At 46.5% G+C, this 24,010-nt stretch overlaps 1 protein-coding gene across 1 annotated transcript; it reads right to left on the reverse strand.

The window, feature by feature from the left end:
• Window positions 1–516: 516 nt before the first annotated feature.
• VPS33A (VPS33A core subunit of CORVET and HOPS complexes) lies at window positions 517–24,010 on the reverse strand. The gene is made up of 13 exons (XM_060249452.1): window positions 23,790–24,010; window positions 19,840–19,905; window positions 17,920–18,047; window positions 15,970–16,159; window positions 13,711–13,827; window positions 12,207–12,381; window positions 11,180–11,373; window positions 8,299–8,425; window positions 6,809–6,876; window positions 6,015–6,152; window positions 5,176–5,313; window positions 4,190–4,358; window positions 517–1,315 (listed from the first exon to the last, which is right to left on the reverse strand). The coding sequence occupies exons 1-13, from the start codon at window positions 23,889–23,891 to the stop codon at window positions 1,122–1,124; spliced, it is 1,806 nt and encodes a 601-aa protein (XP_060105435.1). The 5' UTR covers window positions 23,892–24,010; the 3' UTR covers window positions 517–1,121.

Raw genomic sequence — 24,010 nt, forward strand, 5'->3', positions numbered from 1 at the left:
TAATGGTTTAAATGGTTTTAATGGTTTTATGAATGTTTAATGGTTTTATGAATGTTTATTTAAGGGTTTAAATGGTTTTAATGGTTTTATGAATGTTTATCCGTTTTAGATGTATTTAAATGGTTTTAATGGTTTAAATGGTTTAATGGTTTCAGATGTATTTAAATGGTTTATGAATATGTGTGTTTGATGTGTTGGTATGTTTGTGGAAGAGCACCTCATTTCGTTGCTCTCTTTTTGTTGAGAACAATGACAATAAATTCATCTATCTATCTATCTATCTATACCAAACTGGCTTTCTATTCCATCAGAGGAAATCTAAGACTATTTAGTGTGTGCCTACTAACCCTACCCCCCATCCCAACAGCTCAACACCAATGGAGAAGAATTTGGGTCACATCTTTAGCCTGTACATATCTCTTCGAACACTTTCAAAATAAGTACTGTTTAAAGCATCCAAGTGTCTTCACAGATCTGTAGCAAAACTGCAGGCATCAAAATTGTTCCATCCTCTTCTCACTCTACGGCATGATCTTTATTGAAAAATTTACAACAGGTGTCTGAAGCTTGTAAAGAAACACTGACATTAAACAAAAGATTCAGAAATTTTTGCAGCATGTGGTATAGGTAGACTTTCCTCTTTTGTTTCTGGCACAGACAACGGTGAGAGATAAATTAAATGGTGGCCCAAGAAGGAACGTGACAGCATACAGGTCTACCAGGATGGCAACTTTTTTGGGAGGAAGGGGAGGGTTATTAAGGGACCTTGGAGCAAGAAGGCAACAGCAGAGAAAGGTGGGGAAAAAACCGGACCTCGGTCTTAAATCTGACTTTTGTAGTGCCGTCTTAAGCAGAGTTATACCCTCCTAACCCTACTGAAGACAATGGAGTTAGAAGGGAGTACAGTTGTGGAGGAATTAGCTCATTTCCTTATAGCCTTCCCTCTTTCAAAGGCTTCAGTTCCTAGTAAAGTCCTCTACTGAGCAGAGGGAAGAGTGCCAAGACTCATGCATTACACCCCGTGGTGATACCGAAGGTCATTTCCCACAATCCAGGACATTTCTCTACTTCTTTTGAAGACAGCACAAGGGGCCCTGGGATTTTGGTACAGATTTCCAGTGCTAGAAAGGTGGAGCCTCCAGCTTCTCCATCAGAGACTTGATCCAGCTTGTTCCATTGATTAATTTTGTTGTCGCAATGACGTATTCTGTGCCTCCATCTTCCATCTGCGACAGAAACCGGAGGGCTGCAATTTCGGCATACGTCACACCGCCCAGGAAAAAGACCACCGTGACTTTGTTTTCTCCGTGCTGACCTGCGTGTTTATGGAGAGAAAGAATCACAAACTGACTTCAGAACAGCCTTTCGTGTAGTGCCACTTTGCCAAACCCCCAATCCAGTTTCAAAACTTGTTATTTAATGGAAAACAGGGAGCTTTGCTGAAACCTGGGAAAACGAGGAAGTGAACATAAGAACATAAGAGAAGCCATGTTGGATCAGGCCAATGGCCCATCCAGTCCAACACTCTGTGTCACATAAGAACATATGAGAAGCCATGTTGGATCAGGCCAGTGGCCCATCCAGTCCAACACTCTGTATCACACAGTGGCCAAAAAATTTATATATATATATATACACACACACACACACACATACTGTGGCTAATAGCCACTGATGGACCTCTGCTCCATATTTTTATCTAACCCCCTCTTGAAGCTGGCTATGCTTGTAGCAGCCATCACCTCCTGTGGCAGTGAATTCCACATGTTAATCACCCTTTGGGTGAAGAAGTACCTCCTTTTATCTGTTCTAACCCGACTGCTCAGCAATTTCATTGAAGTGAATGTAGCTGGAACAAAAAGGAGTGATTAAGATGAACACAGCATCTGTCATGAAAGATGGACACAACTGGATTAATGCACCTTCACTCCTGCACCCAATTTAGAGTTCTGCGTGGGCTCTAATGCATACAGAGGGCTCTTGCATTTGCTTGCTTCCTTGTTCAATCACTGAATGGAGGAAAACAATTTGTCATTTTGCCTCCTGCAGAAACAAGGAAGTCTTTGTGCATTCCTGTGCGTACACGAGAAAGGCAGCGTGGTGTAGTGGTTAGATCACCATTCCGGGAGACTACTCTGCCAGGTAAGTTTGGTGGGTGGCTTCAAGCCAGTCACACTCTGAGTCTGTCTTACCATGCAGAGTTGTTATTGTGAGGATAAAGCGGAGGAGGGAGACCGATGCCCAAGGTTGCTGGGGAGAAAAGCTCAGTAAGAATAGCTAAAACAAAGCAGCTGAAGTCTTGCCTTTGCAGGAGGCTGCTGTGTCTGGTCAAAGAGGCTGCTTTCCCGCATGACAGCTATTCTCCCTGCAGCTTTTTTAACACTGCAGATGCACTTGCAGCATCCACACAGCAGCTCTGGGTAGCTGGGGCGAAGAAACAGCCATCTCCCCCAGCAAAGCCGGAGGGGCTAACGGACTGATCTCTATAGGGTTTGTAGAATCTTTCGGCCTCAAGTGCTGTGTTCTACTGGAGAAAGTTTTTCTTCCAGACGTTCCATTCTCAGCTGCAGAGAACATCCTCAGTGGCGTTGCAGCCGGAGCAGGCGTTCTGACCTTCTTGGCTGCTGTGCATTGAGTGAGGCCAGGGCTGCTGGAGAGCTGCTATTTCTAGGCTGGAGGGGGTGTGGTGAGAGGGCAATTGGTTTGTGAATGTACCCATTGTTTGGTGGGGCTTCCTGGAAGGGTGGTGATAAGGAAACTGGCTGTGGAAATAGCAGCTCTCCAGCAGCCCTGGCCTCACTCAATGCACAGCAGCCAAGAAGGTCAGAACGCCTGCTCCGGCTGCAACGCCATTGAGGATGTTCTCCGCAGATGAGAATGAAACGTCTGGAAGAAAAACTTTCTCCAGTAGAACATGGCACTTGAGCCCGAAAGATTCTACAAACCCTAATGATGATGCCAGCCGTGAAAACCTGAAATCTTTGATAGATCTCTATAGCATCACAATATTATAACAGGCTTTCTTCCTTTGAATTTCTAGCTTCTGTTTACTTATTGTTTAAAAAAACAGGAAAGCTAGGAATCCAGAGGAACTAATAAAAACATTGTCCCAAAGGCCCACAAATATACTTTTTTAAAAAAAAAATAATTTATATCTTAGCCCCTCCCCAAAGGGGCTCCAATGTGGCTTTCATCCTTCTCCCCTCCTTCACTTTACCTACACATCAACCCCGTGAGGTGGGCTAGGCTGGAAATGCCTGACAGGCTCACGGTTACCCAGCAAGCCTTCCATGGAAGAGGGGGGATTTGAAGCTGCGTCTCCCAGTCCAACACTCCCACCAGCACACCACACACTGCTCTCTGGATGTGATCTTCTCAAAAATATCATACTAAGCCAGGTTTGGGAAAACGTGCATCGAAGGTGGGGACCACAAAAGTGGAGAGGAGGCGGCTGAGAGGTGATCTGATCACCATCTTCAAGTCCTTGAAGGGCTGTCCTATAGAGGATGGTGTGGAATTGTTTTCTGTGGCTCCAGAAGGTCGGACCAGAATCAATGGGTTGAAATTAAATCAAAAGAATTTCTGGCTCAACATTAGGAAGAACTTCCTGACCATTAGAGCGGTTCCTCAATAGAACAGGCTTCCTTGCCAGATGGTGGGCTCTCCTTCCTTGGAGGTTTTTAAACAGAGGCTGGATGGCCATCTGCCAGCAATGAAGATCCTGTGAATTTAGAGGGAGGGGTTTGTGAGTTTCCTGCATTGTGCAGGGAGTTGGACTAGATGACCCTGGAGGTCCCTTCCAACTCTATGATTCTATGACTGTTAGAGCGATTCCTCAGTGGAACAGGCTTCCTCCTTGGGAGGTGGTGGGCTCTCCTTCCTTGGAAGTTTTTCAACAGAGGCTATATGGCCATCTGCCAGCAATGAAGATCCTGTGAATTTAGGGGGGGGGGGGGGTGTTTGTGAGTTTCCAGCATTGTGCAGGGGGTTGACTAGATGACCATGGAGGTCCCTTCCAACTCTAGAATTCTATGATTCTATGAATTAGGGGACAAATGCACCTGAACACTCCAAAGAAGCTGCTCTGGATGACAAAGCAGAGCAAAACCTCCACGTGCACGTGGCTCAAGCCAAACTTTCCCCAGATGATGACACTCGAATACCAATGGTGTAGTTCAAAGAGACCTACGCTTTTTTTGAAGTCCCGTAGGCAACTGCTGCCGTTCTTCGAAGTGAGGACCCGGAAGCATCTTCAAGACTTCTTCTATGCTTCGCCATCCCGGCCGGGCGAGCAGCTGTGCCAGGCGCACACTCAGAGGAGCATAACCACTGTAGACGTAGGAAATATCATGGGGATTCTGCACAAGGGGGTAAAAGAATCAATTACAAGCGTCACAATCTGCAACATACATACAATCTTTAGGATTTGTAGAATCTTTCGGGCTCAAGTGCCGTGTTCTACTGGAGAAAGTTTTTCTTCCAGACGTTTCGTTCTCAGCTGCGGAGGACATCCTCAGTGGCGTTGCAGCCGGAGCAGGCGTTCTGACCTTCTTGGCTGCTGTGCATTGAGTGAGGCCAGGGCTGCTGGAGAGCTGCTATTTCTAGGCTGGAGGGGGTGTGGTGAAAGGGCAATTGGTTTGTGGATGTGCCCATTGTTTGGTGGGGCTTCCTGGAAGGGTAGTGATAAGGAAACTGGCTGTTGAATGTGACCATTGTTCTGTGTTAATTGCTGGGAGGGTTGGAAGGGGTGTGAAGATAAGGAAGATGGTTGTTGATGGTTCCTTATCACTACCCTTCCAGGAAGCCCCACCAAACAATGGGCACATCCACAAACCAATTGCCCTTTCACCACACCCCCTCCAGCCTAGAAATAGCAGCTCTCCAGCAGCCCTGGCCTCACTCAATGCACAGCAGCCAAGAAGGTCAGACTGCCTGCTCAGGCTGCAACGCCACTGAGGATGTTCTCTGCAGCTGAGAACGAAACGTCTGGAAGAAAAACTTTCTTCAGTAGAACACGGCACTTGAGCCCGAAAGATTCTACAAACCCTAATGATGTTACCAGCCGTGAAAACCTGAAATCTTTGATACATACAATCTATCCATACAACCCGCAAGAATTAGGTTGGGTGTGCCTTCACAGCTACACAGTAAACAAACCCCACAGTCTTCATTTACCTGTTCGTTGACATCATCCATCCACAGACGTAAAGTTTTCCGAATCGTTGGGTAGTTGTTTCGACCGCTTGTCTGAGGCTTCAGGAGTCCAGCTTTTTCCAAATTATTTAAAGTCAGAATATGCTCATAACCGTAGGTCTACAGTAAAAATAATATTGGCAGAATTATATTATATAGGGAGTGCACAGAATTGTCATTAAACCCTTTAACATATACACATAGTCTGTTTTGCAAAAAGGCGGGCAAATAAAGACTTCAAAACAATGAACTGGTTTGGGGATCCCCAGCTTCTGGCTCACTAAGACTTTAATCCAAAAACTATTTATGGGAGAGCACTAGAGAAGACGTTGACGACAATGGATTTATATTCCACCCTCCACTCTGAATCTCAGAGTCTCGGAGCGGCTCACAATCTCCTCTACCTTCCTCCCCCACAACAGACACCCTGTGAGGTGGGTGGGGCTGAGAGAGCTCTCACGGAAGCTGCCCTTTCAAGGACAACTCTGTGAGAGCTATGGCTGACCCAAGGCTGTTCCAGCAGCTGCAAATGGAGGAGTGGGGAATCAAACCAGATCAGAGTCTGCACACTTAACCACTACACCAAACTGGCTCTCTAATGGAAAAGTGTAAAACTAAACAAGCAATCTGGTTTAAAAATTTAAACAAGCAAATTACATAAATGGTATGAGATGAACCTTTATGACTGACGATGCTTGCCTCCCATTACCCATTCTAACTGGGGCTACTCACCCCAATCCTTAGCAGAGATAAGTACTTGAGCTACCTCAGTAACCACTATATATGAGAGGTTCCTACTTTTGCCTTTTTGTAACTCTCACCTGCAGAATCTCTCTCTTGTAATAATCCAGGACCTTCTGTTTCATCCCGCTGTTGCACACGGACTGCAGACAAACAAGCCTTAATATCTTGATCAAGGGATGCTTTTGGGCAATGCAATCTTCAATGTAATTGTTGACCTAAAGAGGAAAAAAAATGCCAATTGTCAAGCAAAGCCATGCACATTTCTGAATGAGGCGGCCAAGAAACACAGGGCTCATTTTTAGAACTGTCATAAAGGAATACAGAACATGCCCCCCCCCAAATACCCCCTCCCACATTAGCAGCGTTTTGTATCACACTGAAACCACCGCGGTCCAGGATCCCTTTCCTATTCGCCATTTGTTTTTCAGGAAGAGCAACTGCCAAATCTTCAATCAGACCCTCTGATGACCTGAGCTGGAAAAACAGGTTGCTTACCTGTAACTGATGATCTTCGAGTGGTCACCTGTGCAGTCCTACATTTGGGGTTCTGAGTCCTGCAGGAATCCAGCCAGTTTCTTCTTTGCCGAGCAGGGCTCAGAACCCCAAGTGTGGGACTGCACAGGGACCATGAAGATCAACAGGCTACTTGAACCTACTTTGCAGGACAATGCGATGTAAGGACATAAAGCACAAAACAGCACATAGTACAAAAAAACCCCAAACGCGTCATGTGAGTGCTCTTCCCCTCCAAAATACAACAACCCTGCATCTGCTTGGTAGCTGAATCAGAGAAAAACTTCAGTGTAGAAGCAGTCTAGATAGCGGCTGTCAACAAACTGTCTGCAAAGAAGTATAAACTATCTCCACTTACTTTATCAGTGTCAACGCCTGACATAAATTCCTGTTCCACGGTTAACTTATCAAAGAAGTCTTCTGAGGCTTTAAAAACAAGCACAAAACCAAACAGTGAATTAACAAACTTCATTCACAATACAAGAACTCGTAGGCATTCAATGAAATTGCTGAGCAGTCGGGTTAGAACGGATAAAAGGAAGTCCTTCTTTGCCCAAAGGGTGATTAACATGTGGAATTCGCTGCCACAGGAGGTGGTAGCAGCTACAAGCATAGCCAGCTTCAAGAGGGGGCTAGATAAGAATATGGAGCAGAGGTCCATCAGTGGCTACTAGCCACAGTGTGTATATATAATGGGCCATTGGCCTAATCCAACATGGCTTCTCTTATGTTCTTATGTGACACAGAGTGTTGGACTGGAGGGGCCATTGGCCTGATCCAACACGGCTTCTCTTATGTTCTTATGTGACACAGAGTGTTGGACTGGAGGGGCCATTGGCCTGATCCAACACGGCTTCTCTTATGTTCTTATGTGACACAGAGTGTTGGACTGGAGGGGCCATTGGCCTGATCCAACATGGCTTCTCTTATGTTCTTATGTGACACAGAGTGCTGGACTGGATGGGCCATTGGCCTGATCCAACATGGCTTCTCTTATGTTCTTATGTGACACAGAGTGTTGGACTGGAGGGGCCATTGGCCTGATCCAACACGGCTTCTCTTATGTTCTTATGTGACACAGAGTGTTGGACTGGAGGGGCCATTGGCCTGATCCAACATGGCTTCTCTTATGTTCTTATGTGACACAGAGTGCTGGACTGGATGGGCCACTGGCCTGATCCAACATGGCTTCTCTTATGTTCTTATGTGACACAGAGTGTTGAACTGGATGGGCCATTGGCCTGATCCAACATGGCTTCTCTTATGTTCTTATTTGAAAATAAGGGTGTTAAGTTATGTGTGACATGAAGGCATGGATTGGGACCAGGTTACTGGCATCTGTTTAAATGGCATGTACCAAAGCCAATGCTAGCCCACCTTTCTATGTAAGAGGTTAATAAGCATGTCAGGTCTGGCTCTATCTTCAATAATGATGACTCTCTATGGTTTCAGGACTAGTGTTTATTGTAAGATAGGACTGGTGACACTGTACGGATCATACAGGCTCAGATGGGCTAGATATATACTATCATAGTGGCCGTTACATGCACTCCCTTTTTGGTTCAGGCGTGAGATTAATTCAAAAGCAACTTGTTCTAAATCCAAGCACTCTCACACTACAAAGCATTCTGTGAAACGCTAAAAGATAGCAACGATCTTGAGAACTGGGCATTTCTCAAGAGGCAGATAACTTTTGGTTTCCAATAGACAAAGCTTACATTTCTTAGGCATACTGAAAACATGAAAACAATGGCAAGGGATTCTGGCAAAGCAACAGCAACCTATGGCAGCCTTGAGTCCGGCATTAGGAGAAAGGTGGGATAAACGTATTTTTTAATGAAGACTTACTAGTGATGTCTTTGATGAGCTCCGCAATGGAGGTGTGATTCGCTAAAGAGCTTCGGGCTGCTTGCATGTGAGGCAGCTGTGAGACAAACTGTTTGATCTCTCCAACGGTTTTAGCATGATGCCTCTCCTAAGGAAATAAACACAGCGGTTACGATTTGGGGTTGCCTGCTGCTGGCATGCATGCAAAAGGGGCTCTGCGTCACCTCACAGAAAGGGAGCTTTGCTGGGTCGATGGGGAAAACCCCTCTCCCACACCTCAGTTCTTACAAGAATATTACAGACTTCTGTCCGAGACGGCAGTTCCCACCGTCGGTTATGCAGCACGTAAAATGGGCAAATGAATGCCTGTGAAGTGGGTGGGGCTGAGAGGGCCCTCACAGCAGCTGCCCTTTCAAGGACAGAGACTCAGAGCGGCTCACAATCTCCTATATCTTCTCCCCACCCCCCACAACAGACACCCTGTGAGGTGGGTGGGGCTGGAGAGGGCTCTCACAGCAGATGCCCTTTCAAGGACAACCTCTGCCAGAGCTATGGCTGACCCAAGGCCATTCCAGCAGCTGCAAGTGGAGGAGTGGGGAATCAAACCTGGTTCTCCCAGATAAGAGAGCTATGGCTGACCCAAGACGATTCCAGCAGCTGCAAGTGGAGGAGTGGGGAATCAAACCTGGTTCTCCCAGATAAGAGAGCTATGGCTGACCCAAGGCCATTCCAGCAGCTGCAAGTGGAGGAGTGGGGAATCAAACCCGGTTCTCCCAGATAAGAGAGCTCTGGCTGACCCAAGGCCATTCCAGCAGGTGCAAGTGGAGGAGTGGGGAATCAAACCCGGTTCTCCCAGATAAGAGAGCTATGGCTGACCCAAGACGATTCCAGCAGCTGCAAGTGGAGGAGTGGGGGATCAAACCTGGTTCTCCCAGATAAGAGAGCTAAGGCTAACCCAAGGCCATTCCAGCAGCTGCAAGTGGAAAAGTGGGGAATCAAACCAGGTTCTCGCAGATAAGAGTTTGCGCACTTAACCACTATACCAAACTGGCTCTCATTTTGTAATTCAGTGTGGGCCCTTAGAACAAATAGGCACTAGATACACACCCCAATTGCTGGGATATAATTGGCTCCCTGTGAGGAATTTTTCACCGATAAGCCATAACCATGGCTCCTGAATAGATAGAAAATCTTAGCTATGCAATGGCTAGAAGTCACAGAACATAACTCTAAGGATTAAACTGTGGGTGATGAGCTATTAATAAAAATAATTCAGAAGTTTGTAGGCTTGGATAAAGCTAGATATAGAAACTCACCCACATCCCACCCCCAAATTATTTAAAAGTAGAACTTGGTCGAAGTGTAAATGATACTGAGGACAAGCCCAGACAAGAAGGAAATAATGAACTCCACCATTAACAGCTTCTCTTGCTTCTCACAGGCCGCTATTTCATTAACACCTATTACATCCGACAACCTCACATCTTTCTTCCCTCCCTTCTTCCCGTGAAGTTCTAATGTCCCTGTAAGTGCCAATTATGAAACTGACACGGACTGCTGAACAACAGGCAAGCGCATCTGCCCGGCTCTCTGGAGCAGCGAAAAGAAATGCAGAAACGCTACACCCATCTGAGAAGACACAGCTCAACTATTTGAAGAATGCCATGGAAAGTTGGCAAGCATTATGGCATTTTACACAAGCAGCACTGATTGAGATATCTGTTCAACGAATATGAGCAACATTTCACAGTCAGGATTCCACCGGGCGGAGATACACCCTATTGGGAAAATGAACCTGAGCTTGTGGGTCTAGGTGGGATTAGAGAAAAATAACAGAATGCGATGCAGAACACGGAATTCAGCAACCTGAGAATCTCAAATCTTCTTTTTAAAAAATGAAGACAGCAACGTTCTTATGACTTCAAAGATACGCGTGAAAGCCGGTGGAACTTTAAAACCCAAATCCACTATACAAAAATAGTTAGAAAATGAAATAAATTATGACTCTGATCAATTTGCATAGATAGATCTGGGGTGCTACATTCAGATGGATTAGGGACAGGATTTTCTTTTAAGAATGAAGCAACATAGAACCCTGATACTAGATGGAATTTCTTTAAGAATGGCTGGCACTGAAGTAGGGTTACCAATCCCCAGGTGGGGGCAGGGGATCCCCCAGTTTGGAGACCCTCCCCTGCTTCAGGGTCATTAGAAAGGGGGGGGGAGAGGGAAATGTCCGCTGGGCACTCCATTATTCCCTATGGAGAACGATTCCCATAGGGCAGGGGTGACCAACAGTAGCTCTCCAGATGTTTTTTGCCTACAACTCCCATCAGCCCCAGACATTGGCCATGCTGGCTGGGGCTGATGGGAGCTGTAGGCAAAAAAACATCTGGAGAGCTACTGTTGGCCACCCCTGCCATAGGGTATAATGGAGAATTGATCCGTGGGTATCCAGGGCTCTGGAGGGGCTGTTTTTGAGATAGACACCCCAAATTTTCAGCATAGCATCCAATGCCTCCCCTCAAAATACCCTCCAAGTTTCAAAAAGATCGGACCGGGGGTCCAATTACATGAGCCCCAAAAGAAGGTGCCCCTATCTTTCATTTATTACCAACGGAGGGAAAGCATTTAAAAGGTGTGGGGTCCCTTTAAATGTGATGGCCAGAACTCCCTTTGGAGTTCAATCATACTTGTCACAACCTTGCTCCTGGCTCCACCTCCAGTGTCTTCTGACTGCACCCCAAAGTCTCCTGGTTCCATCCCCAAAGTCCCCAGATATTTCTTGAATTGAACTTCGCAACCCTATATTGAAGTGATAATGCAGACCTGACCCCAGGATCTGGCAGCCGTGCTGTGCGGAATTCAAGTGAGGCGTGGACTTTGCTTATAGCCCCAGTACCTCAAATGCAGCTGAGATGATTTTGGCTCTCTTGCTCAGCACAGAGCCGACGGCATTGAAGTTCTTGTCTCGGATTTCTGCGTAGAGCTCCTCAGCGGAATTCAACTGCAGCTTTTTAGGCTCTGTAGGGAGGTCCTTGCCACTCTCCCCCTGTTTCTTGGGAGCAAACTTTTCAGGAGGGAGTTTCACGTATGCTGCCAAAAAAAAAAAAAAAAGACGTCAAAACCCCTCTAATCTCACTGCTACCAATGGCTTGCAAGAAGCAGTCACAAGATTTGCTAAGCAAGCCCTAGATCCTTTGGAAGGCGGCCGTTTTAATACTTTCCATCCCAAAATGGTTGTGTAAAAGCTACTATCTTCCCTTCTCTCACACTTTTGGGAATACAACGGGAACTCCATCTATAGTGTCTGAATAAAATGACAAACTTATTTCTCCAGAAAGTTCAATTAACTCATTGTTATGAAAACGTTGTCGGACAGCTACAGAGTCCCAGCGAAGAATTAGATTTGAGTCCAATTAGATTAGAGACCAACAAGCATTTCTGAGAGTCAAAGTGCCACGGACTCTAAAGTGCTCCTGAACTGTTCTCCTCCGAAACCAGGGTGAGGAGTTTCTCTAAAATGAGTGTTACAACATTTTGCCCTCTCCGCTCTCCTAAATGCCCAAGCAGTTATACAGAAGCTGTTAAGGGAAGGAAAAGGGAGACTGAAGGAATCCCTGAGAAGTAGGATGTTTTTGCAGTATGAAAATGAATACACGGGTTAATCCAGAGGTCGTTTTGTAGAAAAACAGGTGGTTGAGCTCACCCAGGGATTGTTATGCAGCTGCACATACTATTCAATGGACAAAGAGGTGGAACTCTCGGAAAGGTTCAGGAGCTGTGGTCCTGTGAGCTTCCACTGAATCCGAGGCCTGGGTTAATCTAAGACAGGGCTGCCAGCTTCCTGAGTAATAAGGCACCGTTCATGCATCCAAAAGTACACAGTGATTTGATTACATTCTCTCCAGAGATGCTCTACTACTTACAGTTCTGAATTCCATATATCTCATCAATAAGCCCTTCGTATGTCAGCTGCGTGGCCAGAGGCGTCATCAAGTCTACGTTGCGGTCAAGCAGCAGCAAAGTGTCGAAGACAGGAAATATTGGATTCTGGCTTCCGGAGAACTCTCGCTTCATCCTGATCATCATATTTGCCACATGCTGTTTTTTTTAAAATACAAGAACAAAGGAGGTGTGGCTCAGACACAAGCAACGGTTACTACGACAACAAACCTTTTAAAGATACATTTCTCCACGGCTTTTTCGGTAGAAAACGCCCAGCAGGATCTCATTTGCATATTAGGCCATACCCCCTGATGCCACCATTGTTTCGCACAGGGTTTTTCTGTAGAAAAAGCCCAGCAGGGACTGATTTGCCTATTAGGCCACACCCCCTGACACCAAGCCAGCCGAGACTGCGTTCCTGCTCAAAAAAAGCCCTGAATTTCTCACTCTCTGCTGTGACAGGGAAGATCTAGGACTGAGCAATATCATCTTCCTTGGGGGAGGAGAGAGATTCAATTTAATCGGAATCCTTCAGTATCCAAGGTGAGGGTCAGATTAATCGCTATCCCCACTTTTGCCTTCTTAATAATTTCAGTTCATAGACGCAGGTACGGAGAGTGTTCAAGGTTAGACTCTAAATATAGCAATAAAAATGAGTTATTCCGTGTAACTACTATGACATAGGCCAGGGTTGGCCAACCGTAGCTCTCCAGAAGTTTTTTGCCTACAACTCCCATCAGCCCCAGCCATTGGCCATGCTGGCTGGGGCTGATGGGAGTTGTAGGCAAAAAACATCTGGAGAGCTACCGTCGGCCACCCCTGACATAGGCAGTCCACTCAGATAATAATAATAAATTTTATTTGTATCCCGCCCTCCCCGCCTCGGCAGGCTCAGGGCGGCTAACAACATTTCATAAAAACATACAATAATAGATAAAACCTTTAAATTTAACAATATAAAACATTAAACTTAACAACATTAAATCCAATATATACAATTAAATAACTTCGTCTGACAGTGCTGATGGTGTTTGACACTAGTTCTGCCAGTACCAGGGGCCCAGGGGAAGATAATATTGCTTGCCAAGCAGAAAGTCGCAGGTTCAGCCTGTGACATCTCCAGTTAAGGATCCTTCTCCGCTTGAGACCCTGGAGAGCCACTGCCAATCAGAGAAGAGGATACTGAGCAAGAACTATCAAATGCCTAGCTTGATAGAAGGTATGTTCACTTGACAAGGAGGAGTTATAACTCAGTGGCAGAGCCCACGCTTTGCAAGCAGCACATCCTGGGTCCAATCCCTGCATCCAGAGTCAAGAGAATCTCAGGCAGAGAAATATCTCGCTCTCTCTGACACCCTGGAGAGTTGCTCCAATGCCTTGACTCAGCATTTGGCAGCTTCCTATGTTCAGCTGCAGGAAATCTCCACCAAAGAAGCCAGACCGGGTTAGCTGCTAATGAAGGCAGACGTCTCAGGTCCCCCTTACCCGTGCACATTCGCCCTTCCCAAAGATCTGCGGAATGGTTCCATAGAGCGCCTGTAGGGTCATGAGACCCTTTGCTGCATGGTAGAGGCTGGTCTGGTCATTCTCCAGGTAACATTCCTACAAAAGAAAAATCAAGACGAGAAGGCTGGTAAGAAATTTAGGATGCATCTCCTATCCCTGTTAACTGGCATAGCTGCAAACAAGACTGGCAAAATGGAAAAGACCTTTCTTCAAATACTCCAGCGAGGCAGAATCTGCTACTGGAAGAGGAGAACATTTAATTTATATCCTGCCCTACACTCTGAATCTCAGAGCGGCTCACAAATCCCTTTACCTTTCTCTCCCACAACAGACACCCTGGGAGGTGGGTGGGGCTGAGAGAGCTCTCCCAGAAGCTGCCCTTTCAAGGATAACTCTGCAAGAGCTATGGCTAACCCAAGGCCATTCCAGCAGCTGCAAGTGGAGGAGTGGGGAATCAAACCCTGTTCTCCCAGATAAGAGTCCGCGCACTTAACCACTGCATCAGGAGTGGCCAACGGTAGCTCTTCAGATGTTTTTTGCCTACAACTCCCATCAGCCACAGCCAGCATGGCCAATGGCTGGGGCTGATGGGAGTTGTAGGCAAAAAAAAAAAAAAATCTGGAGAGCTACCGTTGGCCACCCCTGCACTACACCAAACTGGCAAAGATATTTGCATAGCCTGCTCTCAAAATATTCTAAGGAGATATTGAGATCCACAAGCTAACTTCTATTACGATCTTTTATTGAGAGCTTCTCCACAGTATTTAAGCTAGTTCTTTTTTTCTTGCAATCCAAGCCCCTCGTTGCAGCATTTGGAAAGGATACCGACGAACCAGTCGCAATCCTAATTTGGACCTAACGTCAACAGTGAGCCAAAGTCACTGCTTGGTAGAAATGTGCATCTGGGCCACAGCTACAGGGGAGTCTGGGAGGGGCCAGGCCCATCCTTTCAAACCCCCTTCCGACTGCACGGCCCCCTCCATCGGAGGGTCCCCAATCCGTCCCCTTTGCTCACTGCCACTCTGAATCAGTAGTAGCATTGCTGCTGGTCTTTTCGCTTTCTTCTCTCCCCTTCCCTAACACGGAGGAAAGGGGAGGGGGATTCAAGAGGTCTCTGTCTCTCTGTGAGAGGGGCACATAAGACTTGGGTGGGGGAGCAGCGTTGCTGTGATTGCCCAGGTAAAGTGGGGTTAGCTTGTGGGACTCAAGGCAGCTTCCAGTGCTGCTGCTAATAATAATAATAATAATAATAATAATAATAATAATAATAATAATAATTTTTTATTTATACCCCGCCCTCCCCGCCGAAGCAGGCTCAGGGCAGCTTACAGGACATGGTGGGTCACACCATGATGTAACAATAGATACAACACAACCATTAAAACACATTTCTTAAACCAGCGATTAGATTAAAATTTAAAATTTAAATTACAGTATAAATTAATGGTGCTACATTCTTAATATACATGGAAACATAGCTTATTTATGCGATGGTTCCATCTTAATATGCCAGCTGGAAAAGGACGGTTTTGCAAGCCCTACGGAACTGATGAACATATGAACATATGAAGCTGCCTTATACTGAATCAGACCCTCGGTCCATCAAAGTCAGTATTGTCTTCTCAGACTGGCAGCGGCTCTCCAGGGTCTCCAGCGGAGGTTTTTCACACCTCTTTGCCTGGACCCTTTTTTGGAGATGCCAGGGATTGAACCTGGGACCTTCTGCTTCCCAAGCAGATGCTCAACCACTGAGCCACCGTCCCTCCCCATGATGATGAAGGTCCCGCAGGGCCCGCACCTCCTCTGGCAGCTGGTTCTCACCATTGGGGTGCTGTTATCGAGAAGGCCCGCTCCCTTGTCACTTTCAGTTTGGCCTCCTTTGGCCCGGGGATTTTCAGTAGATTTTGTGAACTACGTAGATCTCAGTGCTCTCTGGGGAACATATGGAGAGAGACGGTCCCTAAGGTAGGTAGGTCCTCGGCCATATAGGGCTTTAAAGGTAATAACCAGCACCTTGTCACGGACTCGGTATACAATTGCTGAGAGCCCACTAGGGCCACCAAAATGGGTGGCCCCCTGCCCCCCCCCCAACGAATCCTGCTGTGGGCCCACCAAACACAGAATCCTGGCTACGGCCCTGGCACTAGGATGCGATGGGTTCAATAAAGCCCATATCAGGTGCTCAGCCCAGACAGCCGCTTTGCTATTTATTACTCCTTAGAAGAAGCAGACACTGACTTTAAAGGCATTTTCCGACTCCATCGACAAAAGGTCCCCATCAAATGGAATGAGGTCCAGGCTGTACTCCTCTCGATGAATGAAGGCGCCCAGAATCCCCTGGTCTTTCAGCCGCTGCTCACACAACAAGCTGCGACGCGGCACAAACAGGATGTGGAAATCCCTCTGCGGGGAACGGATTCTGTCCTCGCTGCAAAGAGGCGAGAAGAGATTTTAAGAGATGCAACAGACTAACCCGGGAAAATGGTTTTCAACATTATGACCCTAGTCCGTAAGGGGTCTATAAGACTGACTCCTCCCATATATGCCTGGGAGGTTGTTACGTTCAGCCTCCCAACATCTGTTGGCTGTCCCTGGCCCAAGAGATGCCCACCTTGTATTGATCTTGCTCTGTCATTTTTAGTTTGGCCTTGAGAAGGAAAAATTTTATATACACACACACACTGTGGCTAATAGCCACTGATGGACCTCTGCTCCATATTTTTATCTAAACCCCTCTCAAAGGTGGCTATGCTTGTGGCCGCCACCACCTCCTGTGGCAGTGAATTCCACATGTTGTGCAATGATATATTCAATACAAAAACAACTATGATAAATACAGTGTACAAAGTCACACCAAGCACATTCCCCAAGACACAGTCTTACCTTTCACGTGCAAAGTTCATAAATAAAGTGAATGTAGAAATAAAGTGCAGAAAATGTATTAAGCTAATGCTTTCTATGAACTTTAAGGATTAGTGAAGCTTGTTAAAGCCTCCGGTGAAACAGGGTTATAGGCGCCTCCCTGTCGCTCCAATGCGCTCTGCCACTTTTGTGTAACAGTGATTTGTCGCTTTTTGTTCATAAATCTGTCGCTTCTAAAATTTCGAAGTTGCGCTGTGTCGCCTCAGCAGAATATTGCTATATATAAATTTCCCTACAGAGATCCGGGCCCTACCTGGCTTATTAACCGGGGCCAGGACTGAAAAGGCCCTGGCCTAGTTGAGGCAAGGTGGGCATCTCTTGGGCCAGGGACAGCCAACAGATGCTATTCTGAAAATCTGGTGCCTCTACCTCAAAAAACAGTCCCACCCCAGATGGGGAGGCCGACCAGATCAAGAATAGACGCCCTCAGCCTCAACTAAAAGCCTGGCAGAACAGCTCCATTTTACAGGCCCTACGGAAGGTTAATATAAATTTCGATGGAAAAGACCACTCTTGGAATCCCTGCTCCCAGCTTTTTAGGAAAGTTTTCCCCAGATATTCGCTTTATTTATGAACTTTGCACGTGAAAGGTAAGACTGTGTCTTGGGGAATGTGCTTGGTGTGGCTTTGTACGCTGTATTTATCGTAGATGTTTTTGTATTGAATATATCATTGCACAAGTTTTCCAGAGTTGTTGGTTGTTCGTGGATGCTTCTGTGCTTTTCCCCTGCTGTACCTTTCCACGTTGCTCTTTTGGTTGCTCTAATCTCCAGGTGGGGGCAGGGGATCCCCTGGTTTGGAGGCCCTCCCCCCGCTTCAGGGTCATGAGAAAGCGGGGGGAGGAGATGGAAATGTCTGCTGGGAACTCTATTATTCCCATAGAAAATAATGGAGAACTGATCCACGGGTATCTGGGGTGGGACTGTTTTTTGAGGTAGAGGCACCAAATTTTCAGAATAGCATCCAGTGCCTCTCCCCAAAATACCCCGCAAGTTTCAAAAAGATTGGACCAGGGAGTCCAACCCTATGAGCCCCAAATTAAGCTGCCCCTATTCTTCATTATTTCTTATGGAAGGAAGGCATTTAAAAGGTGTGCAGTCCCTTTAAATGTGATGGCCAGAACTCCCTTTGGAATTCAATTATGCTTGTCACACCCTTGCTCCTGGCTCCACCTCAAAGTCTCCTGGCTCCACCCCCAAAGTCCTCAGATATTTCTTAAACTGGACTTGGCAACCCTACTGAAAAGCAATGCCCTACTCACGATACCTGAGCACATTTTCAGCGATTATGTCCATTAGCTCTAGCCTTGGTCTCACAAAGAAAATAATATTCCTGACGTCAGCGAGAGGGAGGCGGCCTGGCTTCAAGGTAAACATTTTCTCCACCTCATGTTCCTGGAAGGAGACAAAAAGGTCCTGTGAAAACAGCCTGTATTAAGGAGCATTTCTGAAAGTTGCTTTCAGAAAGTTTTACAAGCAACTCAGTTAACAATCAGATCCTAGAAAGCCCTCTAGTACTTACAGTGGGATGCCGCTGATGTTACAAAACATGAAATTTATTCATAGTGACTATTTAAATTCCAAAGGTAGCCTGGGCCCAGAAGCAAACTGGGTTTTGCTCCATTTTGGGCAAGACTTTTTGCCTTACAAATAAGTGCCAAACCAATGTTCCTCAATGGGAGCAAAAGTTAATGAGGATATAAGTAGTCTCTTTTTGTGTGTGTGTGAGAGAGAAAATGACTAGATAAACAGAGAGCAGTGTTCCCTCTAAGTTGAGTTAGCCGTGAGCTAGCTCACAGATTTGTAGAAGAAGAAGATATTGGATTTATATCCCGCCCTCCACTCCGAAGAGTCTCAGAGCGGCTCACAATCTCCTTTACCTTCCTCCCCCACAACAGACACCCTGTGAGGTGGGTGGGGCTGGAGAGGGCTCTCACAGCAGCTGCCCTTTCAAGGACAACCTCTGCCAGAGCTACGGCTGACCCAAGGCCATGCTAGCAGGTGCAAGTGGAGGAGTGGGGAATCCAACCCGGTTCTCCCAGATAAGAGAGCTATGGCTGACTCAAGGCCATTCCAGCAGGTGCAAGTGGAGGAGTGGGGAATCAAACCCGGTTCTCCCAGATAAGAGTCCACACACTTAACCACTACACCAAACTGGCTCTCTGGCTCAGTAGCCCTCCAGCTCACACATTTTTGTCTTAGCTCAGGAAGGATGACCCCAGAGCACACTAATTTATGCAGTAGCTCATAACTTTAAGCCAGTAGCTCACAAAGTAGAATTTATGCTCACAAGGCTCTGCAGCTTAGAGGGAACATTGACGGAGAGCACCATAAAATGAATAACTTCCACATACTGATTATGCAGATTAATACACTTTCTTTTCTTCATGTGCTCTGGTATAGTGGAGTTTCGGCAGAGGGGACACACACAGCAGATTGTGTCCTTTAGCAACACAGTCTTGGATAGGATAATTCCCAAAGTTCAAATCTGTCCTACCTTTTACAAGACCTTCCTTGAATCTACTTTAAAAACACTATACCATTTGCCTTATAAAACTAAAGTGGCTTACAGAATTATCTAGAAATCCAGTTGTAACTGAAAGTCTAACTCTTATTCCAGCATAAGTTTTCACTAGCTATAGGAGATATGCATAAAAGAAAGGAGGGAATATGGAGATGTCACAAACAGGGGCCAGTTACAAAACAATAACCAATCAAAGATAATTCAATACATTTGGAGGGGGTGAGGATTGGTTATGTTTCTAAACTAGCTTCTAATTGCAACACTTCCCCAACCTGTTCCTTGTAACTTTAAGTATAAACATTCCACCATATGGATTCCGCAAGTGTCGGATGAAGTTAGTATTGACTCACAAAAGCTTATGATGGAATAAATTTTGTTAATCGTTAAAGGGCCACTGGACTTCTACTTCATTTTACTGAAAAACACCAACAGGGCGACCTTTCTGAAAGCGTCTTACAGAATTTGAATTACAATAAGAACATTTCTGAAGTTTCTTTTTGCCTCCACTCCTCAATCACAAAGTGAGATGGAGACACTTCCTCAGTATATAAACTCCTTTTCACAAAATTATCCGAGAAGACTATTTTCACAGGAGCAGAATCCGATAAATTCAATTCTTATGAAACCTCTGTAAAAACCCATCAGCCTCGGATCACATCTTACCTTTAAAAGCGAATACTGTGCAATCAATCCAAAAGGCCCTGTCAGATACTCGTCCCATACTATGGCCTATAAAAAGGAATGCAGAAAACCAGTTGTAATTCAGTCTACTTTAAAAATATTGGCGCTGACTAGATTAGGGGTGGCCAAACTGTGGCTCAAGACCACATGTGGCTCTTCCACATATATTGCGTGGCTCTCCAAGCCCCCCCCCACCCCATTGGCCAGCTTGGAGAAGACATTTGTCTCTTTAAATCACTTCACCAAGCCAAGCCAGCCAGAGGCTTGGAGAATGCATTTAAAGTGGCTTTCTTTCCACCTCTCCCTCCTCCCACACTATTTGTTTTCCTCCTTTCCTGTCTTATGCCTCTCAAAAATCTGATGTTCATGTCTTGCGGATCTCAGAATATGATGTTTATTCCATGTGGCTCTTATGTTAAGCAAATTTGGCCACCCCTGGACTAGATGGTGAAATAAAGTTTCTATTAGATCAGGACCAAAGAGACCATGGCATGCATCACTGTGGGACATGAAGCCTAATACTGTTCATTATTACAATTGCTTCCACACTCATCATTTCAGAGGAAGTAGGGAAACAGCCTAAACCACACTGGACTGCAGTGACAAGCGGAACCCCAGGAAGGACCTGACAGGTGCAACACATCTGCACAGAAAATGTCCTTCAAATAAATCAAAAGGCTTTAATGATCAAGCACTTTGCACTCTTATAGAAGAGTAACCTATATTGGCAGAGAGGGACAGACATAGAAACATACACAGAAATTTAAGAGCTGGAAGTGGCCTCAAGGGTCATCTAGTCCAACCTGCTGCACAATGCAGGAAATGCACAACTCCCTCCCCCCACAACTCCCTCCAGCAACCCCTGCTCTGTGGAAAGGCAAAACCCCTCCAGAATCCCTGGGAAAATCTGACTTGGAAGAAAATTCCTTCCCACCCCTCAGGGTGGTGATCGATATTACCCCGGGCACGTGAGAAAAGGCCACGAGAGCCGAGCACTGGCTCCCCCCTTCCTACCCTCGATCTCACGATCTGCCTAAATTCACAGATCAAGATGAGCAGCCCTGTTAATCTGTCCATAGCAGTAGAAAAGTGTAAGAGTCCAGGAGCGCCTGAAAGACCAACAAAATTTGTAGCAGGGCAGGAGCTTTTGTGAGTCACTGAAGAAGTGAGCAGTGATTCACCAAAAGTTCCTATCCTGCCACAAATTTTGTTAATTTTTAAGGTGCTCCTGGACTCCTGCTCTAAATCACGGGTGGCCAAACTTGCTTAATGTGAGAGCCACACAGAATAAACGTCAGATGTTTCAGAGCTGCAATACATGAACGTCAAATGTTTGAGAGCTACAAGGAAGGAAGGAAGGCAGGCAGGCAGGTAAATAGGCAAATAGCTGAGGGGAGTGAGAGGTGGAAATAAAACAACTTCAACTTTAAATGCATCTTCCAATCTGCTGGCTGGCTTGGCTTGGAGAAGTGATTTAGAGACAAATGCCTTCTCCAAGCCAGCTGATGGTACCCTTACAGCAACCCTGTAAGGAAGGCCAGGCTGGGAGGAAAGGACCACACCCCCACAAGCCTCAGGGCAGAATTTGAACCTGGGTGTGTTTGTGGTAGGGGGCGCTGACTCCGAGGAAGGACTCCCTGGCTGTTTGGGGAGGGGGAGCCCAGAATGCCCCCCAGGAGATGCCCCCCCAAACATAAGAACATAAGAGAAGCCCTGTTGGATCAGGCCAATGGCCCCTCCAGTCCAACACTCTGTGTCACATAAGAACATAAGAGAAGCCATGTTGAGTCAGGCCGATGGCCCCTCCAGTCCAACACTCTGTGTCACATAAGAACATAAGAGAAGCCATGTTGAGTCAGGCCGATGGCCCCTCCAGTCCAACACTCTGTGTCACATAAGAGAAGCCATGTTGGATCAGGCCCATGGGCCATCCAGTCCAACACTCTGTGTCACTCAGTGGCCAAAGAAACCAGTTGCCATCAGGAGGTCCATCAGTGGGGCCAGGATACTAGAAGCCCTCCCACTGTGCCCCACCCCCTCAAGCATCAAGAATACAGAGCATCACTGACCCAAACAGAGAGTTCCAACAATATGCTGTGGCTGTTCTAATATACAGACAGAATGTAGTCAAGAGAAGTTTATTGCCTTTTGGTTCCCAATAATTTCTTATCTGACTAAAAACGATGTTCTCCCCAAAAACAAATTTTATCTTTTATTTTTGAGTAGCCTGATGTATATAAGCACTGAGTAGTGATGTATTTCCGGGAATGCCTGCTCTTCACAGTTAAAAACAAGGTAAGCTGTTTGAAATATTGACTGTTTGCACATATCGGCTTTACAACTACCATACTAGATTTCCAATTCATTTTATATTTGCTTTTATGCTTCCGGAGAGATCGCCCTGTCCCCTCTACAGAAACACGGCTGTCTCTTTGTCGCTTGGTTTTGTTTGGTCTGTTGAAAAATTGTAATTGTAAATGAAGAAGGAGAAGAAGAAGAAGAAGGAGGAGGAAGAAGAAGAAGGAGAAGAAAGTAGTAGTAGTAGTAGTAGTAGTAATACCCGGCTTGCTGGGGGGGGAAGCGTAGATGACTGGGGAAGGCAATGGCAAACCACCCCGTAAAAAGTCTGCTGTGAAAACGTTGTGAAAGCAATGTCACCCGAGTGGATACAACTGGTGCTTGCACAGGGGAATAATAATAATAATAATAATAATAATAATAATAATAATAATAATAATAATAATAATAATAATAATAATAATAATAATAATAATAATAATAATAATAATGATGATGATGATGATGATGATGATGATGGTGATGGTGATGATGATGATGTTTATTATTAAAAACTTTCCTTGGAGGTTTTCCAACAGAGGCTAGACGGCCATCTGGCAGCAATTAAGATGCTATGAATTTAGGGGGAGGTGTTTGTGAGTTTCCTGCATTGTACAAAGGGTTGGACTAAATGACCCTGGAGGTACCTTCCAACTCTGTGATTCTATGAACTGCCTGACCGTTAGAGCAATTCCTCAGTGGAACAGGCTTCCACCTCGGGAGGTGGTGGGCTCTCCTTCCTTGGAGGTTTCCCAACAGAGGCTAGATGGCCATCTGACAGCAATGAGGATCCTGTGAATTTAGGGGGAGGTGTTTGTGAGTTTCCTGCCTCGTGCAGGGGGTTGGACTAGATTAATCTGGGGGGTTCCTTCCGACTCAGGAGGTGGCGGGCTCTCCTTCCTTGGAGGTTTTCCAACAGAGACTAGATGGCCATCTGACAGCAATGAGGATCCTGTGAATTTAGGGGGAGGTGTTGGTGAGTTTCCTGCATTGTGCAGGGGGTTGGACTAGATGACCCTGGAGGTCCCTTCCAACTCAGGAGGTGGTGGGCTCTCCTTCCTTGGAGGTTTTCCAACAGAGACTAGATGGCCATCTGACAGCAATGAGGATCCTGTGAATTTAGGGGGAGGTGTTTGTGAGTTCCCTGCCTTGTGCAGGGGGTTGGACTAGATGACCCTGGGGGTTCCCTTCCAACTCGGGAGGTGGTGGGCTCTCCTTCCTTGGAGGTTTTGTAACAGAGGCTATATGGCCATCTGACAGCAATGAGGATCCTGTGAATTTAGGGGGAGGTTTTTGTGAGTTTCCTGCCTTGTGCAGGGGGCTGGACTAGATGACCCTGGAGGTCCCTTCCAACTCTAGGATTCTAATAATAATAAAGTACAGATATTTTTTTCAAAGCACGCTGTGGCTAATAGCCACTGAAGGTCCTCTGCCCCACAGGTTCACATAGGGGCAGCATGCTCTGAAGGGGCTCTGGGGCGAGTGGGGGGCAGGAGGGGCGAGCGGGGAGGGCGCGTCTCTCTGCCGGCCGAGGCAGCCTGTCAGGCGGCGGGCGTCGCGAGGCGAGCGCGGGGATGAGGCCTGCGCTGACTGACCTTGGAGCCGGCGCACTTGTCGAGGAACTCGCGCAGCTCCCTGCGGCCGGCCTCCCGCAGCAGCGTCAGGTTCACCCGCCCCGAGCTCAGGTGGGCCGCCATGGCCGCCCGCAGGAGGGGAAGGAAGGCAGGAGCCGCGGCGGCAGCGCCCGCCTCAGAGCCCGCCCAGGAGGAGGGGAGGCCCGGCCCCAGCCCCAGCCGCCTCGGTCATGTGAGGGAGG

The sequence above is a fragment of the Heteronotia binoei genome, chromosome 11 (genome assembly GCF_032191835.1).
Source record: "Heteronotia binoei isolate CCM8104 ecotype False Entrance Well chromosome 11, APGP_CSIRO_Hbin_v1, whole genome shotgun sequence".
Taxonomy (NCBI): domain Eukaryota; kingdom Metazoa; phylum Chordata; class Lepidosauria; order Squamata; family Gekkonidae; genus Heteronotia; species Heteronotia binoei.